Source organism: Pocillopora damicornis, chromosome 13 (genome assembly GCF_964200805.1).
Source record: "Pocillopora damicornis chromosome 13, jaPocDami1.2, whole genome shotgun sequence".
NCBI lineage: Eukaryota > Metazoa > Cnidaria > Anthozoa > Scleractinia > Pocilloporidae > Pocillopora > Pocillopora damicornis.
In genome coordinates this window covers 10,508,366-10,521,681 of record NC_142682.1, presented here as the reverse complement: position 1 = coordinate 10,521,681, position 13,316 = coordinate 10,508,366, and the positions used below count along the sequence as shown (strand labels likewise).

At 38.5% G+C, this 13,316-nt stretch overlaps 1 protein-coding gene across 1 annotated transcript in view; it reads right to left on the bottom strand.

The window, feature by feature from the left end:
* Positions 1-13,316, bottom strand: part of LOC113680389 (uncharacterized) — a 44,245-nt gene that overhangs the window by 13,950 nt on the left and 16,979 nt on the right. The window contains exons 9-33 of the mRNA XM_089192044.1: positions 12,966-13,254; positions 11,892-12,082; positions 11,354-11,532; positions 11,100-11,275; positions 10,804-10,890; positions 10,342-10,517; positions 9,704-9,776; positions 9,486-9,554; positions 9,142-9,392; positions 8,936-9,044; positions 8,436-8,657; positions 8,043-8,165; positions 7,812-7,889; positions 7,513-7,650; positions 7,186-7,436; positions 6,937-7,036; positions 6,494-6,583; positions 5,518-5,759; positions 4,230-4,329; positions 3,518-3,879; positions 2,684-2,825; positions 2,382-2,587; positions 1,792-1,920; positions 939-1,080; positions 85-387 (exon numbers count right to left, since the gene is read on the bottom strand). Of these exons, the coding sequence (XP_089048170.1) occupies positions 85-387; positions 939-1,080; positions 1,792-1,920; positions 2,382-2,587; positions 2,684-2,825; positions 3,518-3,879; positions 4,230-4,329; positions 5,518-5,759; positions 6,494-6,583; positions 6,937-7,036; positions 7,186-7,436; positions 7,513-7,650; positions 7,812-7,889; positions 8,043-8,165; positions 8,436-8,657; positions 8,936-9,044; positions 9,142-9,392; positions 9,486-9,554; positions 9,704-9,776; positions 10,342-10,517; positions 10,804-10,890; positions 11,100-11,275; positions 11,354-11,532; positions 11,892-12,082; positions 12,966-13,254 (4,228 nt within the window). The remainder of the gene's footprint in view (positions 1-84; positions 388-938; positions 1,081-1,791; positions 1,921-2,381; positions 2,588-2,683; positions 2,826-3,517; positions 3,880-4,229; positions 4,330-5,517; positions 5,760-6,493; positions 6,584-6,936; positions 7,037-7,185; positions 7,437-7,512; positions 7,651-7,811; positions 7,890-8,042; positions 8,166-8,435; positions 8,658-8,935; positions 9,045-9,141; positions 9,393-9,485; positions 9,555-9,703; positions 9,777-10,341; positions 10,518-10,803; positions 10,891-11,099; positions 11,276-11,353; positions 11,533-11,891; positions 12,083-12,965; positions 13,255-13,316) is intronic.

Genomic DNA, 13,316 nt, shown 5'->3' with positions numbered 1-13,316 from the left:
AAAAGAGACAAATAGGAATCTTTTATTACTAGCAGCCATTCATATGAAAAGATTGTCCCATAATTCTCTTATTCCACTTCTTACTTTTGATCTCATAGACTTGATTAGCCCATGGTCCACCGCGGCCGTTCTCTTGACACTGGGTAGACTTTCCGTATCTGTTATAGTTTAAATGAGTTCCGATTCCTCCCATACACTGCCCTCCGTTTTGAACGGCAAAAACGTTCAGTTGCAAATCGTAAGCAGCCTTTGCACATCGTCTTATAGCAGCAGCCCTTTGCATATAACTGCCATCTAATAACGGACTCGTCTCCAATGACGCAAGGGTTCTGTCGGTATAATCCTTATAGCATCCTTTGTCTATAATCTTCTCGATATACATGTTTACTATTAAAGAAACAAAAAACATGTGAATTGAAGAATAACGTTAACGTTATCTACTCACATACCTACTTATGCACGCTGTTAACCAATTGATTGTAAGTTTACCGACAAGATCACTCTCTTACTTATGTTCGCTTTGACTTACTACATTCGCCTTGAGTGCATGCACTAGATCCAGCAGATACTTAAATATCCGCCACAAAATATAAGAAGTGCACAGAGATTAAACTGACTGAAGAGGAGGTATTACACTGCAGCTAGCCGGCATCTAAGACTCTTGCAGGGTCCAACATTATTAACGGGATCACTCTAACCAATCGGTGCATTATGGGAAAGTAAAAATGATTAACTGAATTAATTTTGCCAAAAAGTACCGAGTACCAAAGCGAGCGAAGATGGCAAAGAATTGTGATAAAACTTATCGTTCGTTTCTAGTTCTAGGATTGGTCTGGCTTATATTAGTGGCTCCTATAGGAAGAGAATTTGTACAAAATTCGTAGTGCACTTCAGTTTTTATGAAAAATAACAAAAACAAATAAATAAAAGTAGATCACCTGCAAAGCAGCCATAGATTTCAATTCTCAAAGCCACCCCATTAACCCAGGTGCGAGGATGAATACGTAGAAACCTGGCCAATATGGACGGGATGATTGTGTTTACTGCTATTGTGTTTTGATTTCTGTTAGCTTTAAAAATCTAACAACAACAGAAATAAAGCACTATAAGCGACCCTTAATTTCAAGACTATTTTTGCAAGTTAAGAAGTAGCAACAACCTCGTCAAACTCATCTGTTGATAATGACACCGCGGTAGCGAACGGAGTATCAATGGATTTGTTGCCAGATGAGTCCCTCCACTCCCGCGCAATAAAACGCTTAGCCTCCTCTGTGACTATTATTGAAATTTTAAATATATAATATCTGAATAATGAGATTATAAATGTAGATCTAAGATTTTGGGAAAGTTGCGACCTTTTTTGTTTGTTTTACCTCGTTAATTTCCCTCTTTCGTTTCGTTATAGAAATTTAATCAAGATATTTAAATATACAGTTTCTTAAATAAAAAAGGTATCATTGATGTACTGAAGAACCCTTGGGCGCTCTGTTGGAATCCTTAGTTTAAAACCCAGATTTGTTCTTCTTGAGTCACAGATCGCCGTCCAGGTTCTACAGTAAATGCATCGTGTGAAAGTGCATTTTTTACACGCGGGCAAAAAGAACTATCTTAAAGGCATGTGAAAACACGGTGAGGAAGGGGGTTGCAGAACTGGCATTGTTCACTTAGTGATTGTATTGCAGTGTTACCATTTTAAGCTGCAAAATGATTGGGCAAATGCAGAAATGAAGGGGAAAAATTTCACAGATTAAAGAAACTCGAGAAATAAGATGAATTGTTCTCCACGTATACCTGAGCATAAAATTTGAAGTTGCTTTCCACTGAACTGTAGGATAGGGTAAAACTGCTGACCCATTCGGCAACCCCGTGTCGTCCTTGAGTATCCAGACGTTTTATCATGGCAAGAGTTCCGAGGTCAATCTGTAAACAAAAATAAAATTTTGGCGTTTATGATATACTTTTTCAAAGTAAAAGACTGACTCATAAAAAAATTGCCAATATCTTGAAAGGTGTCTTATATTATGTATACGACAAAGAGTCCGATGGCTTCAGTTATTAAGAGTCGCGGCGTTCTTAAATGATGATCTGCCCAATAAAAGACAGAAAATATCACACATTAGTTCTCACAGTCTCTCAGATGTTATCTCTACTCGCGAACCCAAGCCTTTACTTTATACGTGCTACGTAGGTGCACTAAAATAATGAGACTATGTTGGTAAATAAATTTGTTGTTGTCTTTCAACTACTATGATCTCACATAACGTACTTGAGTAAAATCAATGCGATACAGAATAACTCTCAACTATCACTTCAAAGTTCTCCTAACAGGATGAGTCGCTGTGTTTCGTAAATGCTTACGGTAGAACAATGCATGGTTTCACCTGTAGCCACTGGTTCGTGTCTGATACGGCGGCCACCCAGGCTCCAGGTTTACCACCCTCTGCTACGGTGTACAGCCGCGCGCGGTGAGCGGAGCCGAAGTTTGACGATGCTGTTACAGATGCGTTGGGTATCTGTCCATTTTGCATTCCCAGGGGAGCATAACAGAGCGGAATTCCACGAGTGATATTAACTTTATCAGCTTTATCTGTTAACAGATAAAAGGAAACAACAACGGAAAAATAATATGGTTAATTGAATATTCCAATCAACTTTGTTCTAGAGGAATTGAAATATAACGCACCAGCCGGACATCCATAGTATTCAACTCGAAGACAGCCAAACTGATTGAATCTGTATGGGTAAATTCTGACAAACTGGGCGGTGATACGAGGGACAAGATGGTGGCTTACCACTGTATGTCGGTCAAAATTACCATCAAATATCTACAGAATTACAAGAAAAAAATAGATTCAGAAGGTGAACTTTGTTTGGTTTACATGGGAATAGAGCAAATTAAGGTAAAAGATTATCACATGAAGAAGATAGGTTTTTAGAAGACTTCCCGTTCAGGGCTTTTCTGTAAAAAACTGAATAATATACCATAAACATGATTAACAGCTCCTTAAATCCAACAGGGCTATGCGAACAAATGATTAGAGAATAGACCTGATGTTTGTAATCATTTATTACAGAGATACTCGTGTCTTGACTCGGCGCACGGGCGCGATAATGGTTCTACAAGGACAGTACGGCTACCAAAATACAGTCATGAAAAACAGCATCTTTAAATTTACAGACAACGCAACAGCATGAAAAGTTTTGTCCAACTGAACCTTTTGTCTTAAAGATCTTTAGGAATTTAAATGGTAAAAATTTTAATACTGATGTGAGGTTGAAGTCGCTGTGATACCTGCAGGAGAGCAGTGACGGTTTACATTCGTTTTGTATAGAATACATCGCTAATTATGATGCATACGTAAAAATTGGATTTTCACTCGGTTATTAAATCGAATGCGCTATTGCCACGCAGGCTTTGATGGGACCAGAAAGATTGTGACATTTTGCAGCTAATTAAACTGCACAAGCGTAAGTCATTTCGTCTGCCAAATACAACCACACATCTCAATCGTCCTACCTGTACGTTTCCATGTTGTCGATATAGCAACCGCTTTCTCTTACTGTCTCGTTTATAAGCTAGGAAATATTTTGTAACCCAGAAATTAAATTCCTGTTTTCCTTGAGTAGCAACCTTGCCTACTCTTGCTATGAAACCAAAGTCAACTTGAAGCCACTGGTACTTTGAACTAGGATACTGACACCAGCCCCCTGTGAAACCACCTGAGATATATTTATCAGGTAAAGCCATGTGAAGCCTCGCTCTGTTAGGAGCCGACCTTCTTCTGTAGTAAGATGAAGCTGTTATTGCAGAGTTCAATATTCGGCCGTCTTGCATTCCAAGAGGGCTCAGACAGCCAGGAAGTAAAGGAGGAAGAAATTCTAAACAAGAAATAGTAAAAATATGAACAATGGAACCAGCACAATCTATTAAGTGACGTCGTTCGTTACATTTTTATGTACCAGAAGGTTAATCCGTAACCTGCTATTTGAAATATAACACGAACTTCCTGATATTTTACTCGTGTTACCTGGTTACACTCACACATTTCACATTATCTTGAACAAGAGCAGCAAAACAGTTAAATTTGGCTCTTTTCCCTTCTCTCGCTGTAAGAAAGCTTCCTGATGATAATCTATAATATCACGTCAGCCGAAATAATTCACGCTCATTAGGATCTGTTTAGTGTCGTAAAACCAGGCAAAAGTTATCTCGGGTGTCCAATACATACCCTGATAGGGAGCCCATGGTATTTCATTACAGCGCTGTTTACTGAAGGATACATCATCGATATCAATAGACGTTTCTCGACATGTACCGGCTATTGCGATCTGACAATAAAAGGAGGTCTTTGTGAGATAAGCCGTGACTCAGAGTACGAACAATTAATAAGAGAGTAATGACTGATTCTAGAGAAAAACTGTTCAGCATCCGGTTCTGAAATTTTTAATAGAGGAAGGAAACAGCTGGAAAAAGTGCATGTAATAGTCTGGACACAAATATTCACGAGGAAATTAATTTACAGTGAATGGTTTGAACCCGGGGGTAACATATAATAATGTCGTTTGATCGTCCAGATGAGTGTAGTCCTGAGAAGGACTGTTGTCGGTAGTGGCGACTGACGTTCGACAACCTGAGCAGAAGTCATCATCAGAGTCAAGTGAATAGTTTTTGTCAGTCGAATGTTCTTAGTATGGTTTGTATAAACTGATTGGTCAGTTTGCCGTAATGTTAATGGTTGTAAGGCTCAAGTGGCGTAGGTCGGTCGTGATTGGTCGGTCTCAATCCGTTAGAGAAGTTAGGTCGTTCTGTTCGGTTTGTTTTTAATGTTAATGTCGTGAATGAGTCGTTTGTATGATGCAGGTAGTGGTTGGCCTCTGTTGAAGGGAATCTGTTTCAAGTTAGTAAACCAGCTTTCCAGGGTCATTCGTTGAAAGTAGTTGGTGCTGCATGTTAGACATTGCGCAGAGTCCCAGTCAATGGTGTGGTGCGTAAGTCAGTGATGCTCAGCAATGTGATTGTTGACATCGCCCTTTCCTCGTCGCTCGTTTGCGCTCAGTCAGTCTAGTTGTTAGGTTTCTGCCAGTCTCACCGATGTAGGAGGCGTGGCAGTCGGAGCAATTGATCTTATACACTGTTCCCTATCTGTTCCTTGGTTCGTCTTTGTCTTTGACGTTAGTCAGCAACTGACGTAGTGTGGTAATAAGTTTCGAGCGACGCGGATGTTGAATGGTTGTGGGATGGGCGAGATGTTCTCAGATATGCCCTTTACGTACGGTATAGTTTCTGTAGTCGTAGGAGTTACGTTGTCGTTAGTTTCGGTAGTAGTAGTAGGTCGCTGAGTGTTACGTTGGATGAAGTCTTCGTTGTAGTTGTTCTTTGAAAAAACACGGTCAAGGTACTTGTTCTCGTCGGATAAGCTGTTACCCAGTATCCGGTAGGGCAAATAAACACTGTGTTTTCCAAACTGCCATAAACGTCTGAGTAGTAAGAATGAGGTTTATGTACATTATATTCACCTGGGTTGTTCCCTCGGCGTTGATTGGCAGCTGAACAAAGTTCCAACCAGTTTTTCTATGAGATGTTGTCCAAAGCTGTTGTAATGCATCTGATACATTTAGGAATACTCTTAATTGGACGTCACGTCCCGATTCGATTCTGTACCAGAAGCGCATACACTTCCATTCGTTGCCGCTAAACACGGGGGAAGTTATTGTTCCCTTTACTGTCTTGCCCTCTGGCCTTAAACTAAGGAAGCCACCTACAGAATAACAACTATTGTTGAAACATTTTTTGTCTATGTAAATATTGCACATTTATATGAGTAGACCCTTGCTTGTAATACTAATCATCGTTAGTATTCACTAAAAAAGTGAATAATGTTGAAGATGCGCTCTGATTGGCTACTCAAACTCTGAATATCCTCTGCTATTCACCTTTAAACTACTCGCGCGGGATTTGCGCCTGAATATATTGTAATCGTTGAAGGAATAAATAAGTTAAAATCACTTTTTGCGCTATTTTTTCCAACTGTTTTAGTATATACTAAAAGAAATATTCCCCAGTGTTTTCAATACCAGCCACCGACACTGAGGTGAATAGTTGTTAATTATCCCAGCCCTTTTAATGGCGATGTATCGTGAGGAACTTCAATGCAATTGAAGATGACAGTTTGAACTTGCATGATAGAACTACTCAATAAATCATCATCAATTTTCCAGTTTATTTGCAATAAAAATTCAGGTTATTATTCTGCATGAAAACAAACCAAAGATAAAAGGACATCTAACACTGAGAAATGTTCAAATGATAATCATAGCGGAGAAAGTGACATGGCATTTTCTTCCTACGTTTGGAACGAGCTACTTGTCGAATCGCTGATTAGTCATTGGACGTAGATGTGGGTGACCCATATCTACATTATATGACAGAGGAAAGTTTTAGTTCCACTGACATCTCCTGCATAGCTTTGACAAAAAGGAAAATTTTAAAAACCTTTTCGGCTTCCGCTGAGTTCTTTCAGAAACCAGGATCCATCCATGTCCCAGTTGCATATTTTGTCGTCAAAATAGCAGTGTGGATTCTCTGTAGTAATGCAAATTAAACATTTTAGATGTAAAAATAGAGTTTGCATAACACAAAAGTACGACATCATCATAAGCCACCCAGAATCTTAGTAGCGAGAATCGAAAGCTTTTATTTCTTCAAGTATTTTATCATGTTGTTTATCATGTTTTCGTTTTTGCCGGCGTTTCCTAATATGGTTCAGATTATAAAAGAAGTGGCTATCTGATTTTCATTAAGTTATTTTGTATTTGACCCCGATTTTGTCGCCGGTGAAAACCAGCTTTGAAAGAGCATAGATGTAGTGTGATGGAGAGATCTTTTGCACTGTATATCTACATAGGGTAAGACTGGACTTAAATTAATTCCATTACCCCATTTGTTGTTTGTGTGACAGCTTTCATCCAGGACTGTGATGTCATCTATGGCTATATCTCCCTCATTTCCCTCTACAGAAACTCCTTCTAGGATAAACTAAATAAAATATTAAAGTTCACTGAGTTGAAAATTAAAGAGAAATTGTTAAATTTAAAAAAAATTTAATTAATTCAGCATTCTTCGATATCACTACGTTGACAGGCGTAAGATGAGATTTGGTCATCAAACTGTGTCATCAACTAAACCTTATAACGGCTGTCAGCTTGTAATGTCGTCTGTGCCAGCAACCAAGAGTTTCCTTGGTTTCCTGAGACATGCCAAACAATCGTTTCCGAACTGTGAGTAGCCATGTAAACAATCAGCTCTCCTATGTGTTTGCCAAACATGTGATACCAGAACTGAAGACAAATAATCTTATTCGGCTTTAACCAATCGCTTGTCAGACGCGCTCGATCACCATGGAGACGGTTTGAGGCTTCTATGTAGATGTAGGCACCTTAAAAAACAATGAATACATTTTCATAAAGAAGCTTCCCCTCTGTGACGAAAGAGACTAGACCAGGATAACCTACCTTTTTCAGAAAATGTGGTGTGATCATAACTTGGACCAGTATGCGCCGAAGAGGTCTTTCCAGAATTCAATAGCCACTGAGATTCAGTATTTTTGTCATGTTTCAGTCCACAAAAGCCGTTTTCAAAACTGCAGTGACCTAAAGGAAGAGTACAAAAAATGCTGATAGCAATTCATTTGCATTTATGTCACGTCTTTATTTGCAAAAAATCATAGCAGTTTCCCCGAGTTGTGTACTGTTTCTATGATTTGAATTATGGAAATCAGCCAGTTGTATACACGATGATAAAGTTTGTTTACCTCTAAAGTACTTATCACAATTCCTTGAGGAGCTGTTGTCTTTGCATTTGAGGTTGTTTAGCGGACAATCATTGGCTGCTGTGGAATTAATAGTACATTATTGAGCAAATTCGCTTACATCTTTTAACAAATTCTGTCATTTTAACCATTCCGCTCAGTTGTATGGACGTTCCGTGAACCAAAGTAGGGTAAAGTTTAAAGGTCTTCATGCGCATGTCTTAAAACACTCACTGCAAATTGATGGTTGGTGTGTGTCATCTTGACAAACCGGGTAGTTGTCACGGCGACAAGTGGACGACCATGGGATACACGTCCCGTCTACGCATTGAAACATGTTACTAGGGCATGTAGCTCCTGCAAGAAAAATAAAATTTATCTCCGAAACATTTTCGGCTCTTTCTCTTCAAACTCTTAAACAGATTGCCATTTGACAAATTTAAAGGTGTTTTAAAGAGAATGATAATCACTCCTAGTTCTTATAAAAAAATAAAAATAAAGCACTAAAAAGGCTCGAGGAGGTGACTCCCGAAACTAAAAAGGGCAAACCGCACATGTTTAAATTTCGTGGATTCAGCAAGAAAGTACCTTTTTAAAAGTATAATGATATATGTAGAGAGAGCTTACCACAGACTTTTTCATCTTTTCCATCTGAGCAGTCATCGAATCCATTGCACAGTTTATTAGATGGAACACAGCTACCAGTCGAACATGATAACTCAACAGTTAGGCAAGTGCAGCCCTTTTCATCTGAACCGTCCATACAGTTGACGTCGTTATCACAGCGCTGTGAGGAGCTTGTACATTCACCATTATCGCATTGATAATCATTTGGACTGCAAGCAAAATCTATCAAAAACATTATTCATTACCAAACGACGTAAGGAATTTCTTATCATTTTCTGATTATGTAGGGGAAAATTGCTCGTATCCCTATATATCTCTGTTTTATATATTTTTATATTTTGTAACTTCCAAAAAGTTATTGTTTAAGCGCGGTTCACCACTCTCCTGAGGAAGGACTCTTAATATTAATGAAGCGGTCAGCCTGCGCTATAAGTCAGAGTATTTCTAACACTGAACAAGTTCCTTATAATGTAAAGAAAACAAGGTTTGCAATCTTTTACCTGGAGAAGCATGAGATGGTGTCAGTGCGCATGTTTCAGTCGTTATTGTAATATTGTCGACAACTATGTTAGGTGTACCATTTCCAGACCCAAGGACCTCGAAAATAATCTGGAAAGCAACGGAGTACTGCAGTGAATGAAGGATTTTTATACAAAGATCAGTCACGTGATATTTCAATACCAGCCGAATAAAAAGTTTTGTATACTTGAATTTTCTCTAGCGGCTTCCACGAGACTGCTGCGATGTTGGGTTCGTTCCCTTGGTGGCCTCGCAATTTCCAAATCAAAACTGTTTGTTGTGGAGTTTTAATAAACACATTCAATGAAGGGTGAAAATGAGTAGAAAGTGTGAATTTAAAGCGGAGGCATAACCCAACGTCCACGTAAAATGGTTTCCATGGCAGCAATGGGCTTTCTATTTTGCCATTAGGGAGTTCATTGACCAAACCAACACCTCCTAGAAGTAAAGGAAATAAGAGTTTACTAAAAGGTTACAAGGAACTTGCTCATCAAAAGCAGAAACTTGCAATAAATTGTTTTGTGTTTTTACCAGATACCATCCATCCGTTGAGTGTCCAATCTTGGATGTTATCTGATGCTAATTTGGAAATGGTTGCAACTGAAATGTATGAAAATTAAGAATAGTCTTTCAGTACTACATCGTCCAGAAGAAGGCATGAATCTAAGTATAAAAACAATTACCTAGATACAGTTTTTAATTACGAAAAGTAGAACGCTTTTTAGTTCATAAATTGGACGACTGCTAACCTTTAACAATAACATCAGCAACTTTTTGTTTTCCCCTCCACTCTGTTGAGTCATTTGTGAATGAGTAACAAATCTATGAATACAGTTAAAGTTGATATTTTTAACAATTTCGTAACTTATCGCGCAACATAGAAATGTGCAATAATTTTAAAGCCCTGGTAATTGGGAATTTATTTTCAAGTCAGTTTAATGAGGCTTTTGTGGGAAGGCACCAAGCTTAGCTTCCAACTTAGGCGCAAAATTAAACACCACATGGTGCATTAATTTAGCTCAGACTGCCTTGGGCCTCTTGAACTGAAAGCACAACACAACATGGAGAGAAATGTTGGAAATGAAAATTGCACAAAGTGTATATACCTCTACGACGGCGACTGCTTTTATCCCCGGTTTTATTATCACCAAAGTACAATTTGTATTCTGGCTTCATTTGCAGCTGAAATTTGTTTAAGTTCTAATTTTTCCCAATGGAGGTTTCTCCATCATTTCCGGTTCTCCTTTTCCATAAAAGTCACGGACTAATTACCTTTTGATGCATGTACAATTTCTTGCGATGGGATGGGATAACTGTTTCTTTTATCGCAAACGATTTTGGCTCAGTCTCTTTAAATTATGCACAATATGTCTACAACTGTCCATACCTTCAAGGAATGGACTCCAGGCTGAGCAATTACATCTATTTCTTTCTCGAACATGTTTTCTGAGCATGTTAAGTTTACATGTGGATTAACAAGGTATTTTTTACCAAAGGCATGGAACTCCAGTAATAATGGACAATCTGGGCAGTACATGCCTTGACAACAGTACTTGTACGATGCTAAAAACAAAATAATTTTAATAAGTCCAGACTGGTCTTAGTTCGGTCTGTCTTTAGGATAATTTTTTAAGTTAGCCCTAAATCAGTCAGTCAAACAGTCAGAAGGTCGATGAATCGGTTGGCTTGTCCGCCCATTAGTACGTTATCACCGATAAAAGGATGACCGTTGTAACGTTTTATGTTATACAAAAATATGAATTCATTAACAAAACTCTAAACCTATGGACATGAGCTTCTTGCTTTCATGCTCTCTATAAGAAAAATACAAGAAGAATAAGTAACTTGCCCCTAATGCGTAAAACGGATCCAAGAGCTAATACTTTCGCATTGATATAATCTGGTTGCAGAATGGTAAAACTTAAGGTTCTTTTTCCTGTTGAAAGGACAAAAACAAACGGTACAATTTAGTAAATGTCACCTGCATAGGTAGATTATCCGTCAAATTATAGTTTTACAAATTTGAGCCCAAGATGAAGGCTGCTGTTCTTTAACGTTTGAGAAAGTTATTTCCACACGTCAAGCGCTCAAGACCACGTCATAAAACGCAGTAAATTCTGGAATTCCACTTTAAATAAAACTCACCAGGTGGAAATGCATACAGATGATTGCCTTGAATAGGTTCTTCCTTTATAAATGTCTGGTCACTAATTCCGACAGATAAACATTTAAATTGCATTTCTTCCTTCATATACACTTGCAGTGCATATAACCGACATTTATTTAGGTACACCCCTGACTTGGCTTCCTTCCTCAGGCATCTAGAATACCAAAAGTACACAATTACGTCAAATATGACGTTGCATACATAAAATTCAAATGGCTCGGTAAAGCCCCACCTGTCTGGCTCGTCGTAAATTGTCCATCTGCGTAACTGTATCAACATGGTCTCAACTAGTCCCGAATTGGAAGGTAACTTTTCCTCAAATGATAGTTCTTCTTCGTGATATTCTGTGTACCACAATTCGCATTCATCTCCACAAGACAACGACAAAGTATAGTTCCCACTCTTCGGTACCTTAAGTGTAAAGACGAGTGGGTTTCAGAAAATGTTTGTGTGGTTAATGCTTGATGTCTAACTTAAACGCCCAGGCAAAAGGAAACTGTTGTCGATTTAGCTTATTTACACCTAAATGTGTCGTTTTACTTGTCATTAGCACGTAAAGTCTAGCAAATAGAAAGTGTGCCCACCGTCAATATTTGGTAAAATGACCTTCAATGTGAAGAATTAGCTGAGGTTAGACACTCTTCCATGATTGTTGGTAAAGGTTTGAAATGGTTCATAAGGCTAATGAGATCAGTTAGGATAACAACTTCCGAACTTTATTTAAATGTTGTAATGACACCTCTTGACAAATTGTCCTACATGAAGAGTACCTTCAGGTAAGCCGTCAATCGTTCGCCATAGTTGTCGCTGACTTCAAATGCGGCAGACATGTTAAATGTCGTTGTGTATCCATCTGGTGGCTGTTCAAAAATTGGATTCTCGCGAAGTGTGGCAAATCCTTCAGTGTTAACGTACCTATACCATAATTCTCTACTAGTTCCATGAGCTTTGCCAATAGAGTCTGCCAAGGAAAGGTTTGCATGAGGAGTCTAACTTAGCAACATGAACAAAACTTTTACTGATGACAACTGATTGAAAGCGTTATTTGTCAATCAAAACATACTTGTCTGAAACTAATTTTCTCTCCAGTATTAATTTGTGAATAAACAAAGTGTTCCAACAGTGTGGTCACCTTTGATGTAAACCACCACGTGATTATTCCATACATTTTGTTTTAAAAAGTTGATGTTCATGCATTGTGCAGTCGAAACATCACAATTTAAATTACAAATAATATAATCGAGGGACAAACCCTGATATGTCAGTAATAGTACGAATTAGTGAACCCTGGTAAAAAAAAATTCTTCGTGAAGAGTTATTGGACCAGTAAAGTTTTGAGATTTCGCTTTGCTAAACTTATTCTTTAGCCCTTCTTCCATGATGGCTCTACCTTCGATAGAGCAAGGGTATCACAACAGGAAAGTCTATTAATCTATTACCGTGTTTTCTTACTCAGTACTTTAAGTCATGACCGTTTGTGTACTAGAAATTTTCCATAGAAATTTTTTTTAGTAATCGGATGTCCGGTGGTATTAATCTTCCCCAGGAATCCTGAAATATATTTGTCCTCACACTCTCATGGCGATTTGACTTAAAACTGATGTACTCGTGATCTTCATCTTGCGCGACACACCAGGACGCTTTGACATTACTAATCCTAGCAATACATGAGAAAAAGTCTGATACGTACATGTCTGACCAATGCGGGTATGTGACCTATCTTAGTGCGTGATCTCAGAAGGAGCAACTGATGGTGAATTGAAAGGACAGCGATCCAATCTTCAAAGGAGTCTTCTCCAACTAGTGACGTACAAACTACACTTCCCTGTATGTGTCTAACTTACCGAAGCCAGACACCGCAACACTATTGATGGGGGGATTCCACTGATGGTCAAGGAGCTCTAATAGGACCTGTGAACCGCTCCTTGGTGGTGTACATCGAAACGCAAAAGTGGTAGGCGGATGATTGACGATAGCAGTTTCTTCACACTCTATGTAAAACATATTGCCATCAGATACTAACAACTTTGTCGTTTTTGTATGTTGATCACAGCAGCTGGTAAACATGTCTACTGTAGCTGAGAATACCCAGATCCGCCTGGTAAGTGTAATTATCCATTTCCGGGCACTTCCCTATGCAAGCAAACAAGCAAAAAATTCTTAAAACTCACTTCAAATCTCAGTTACATGTAAGA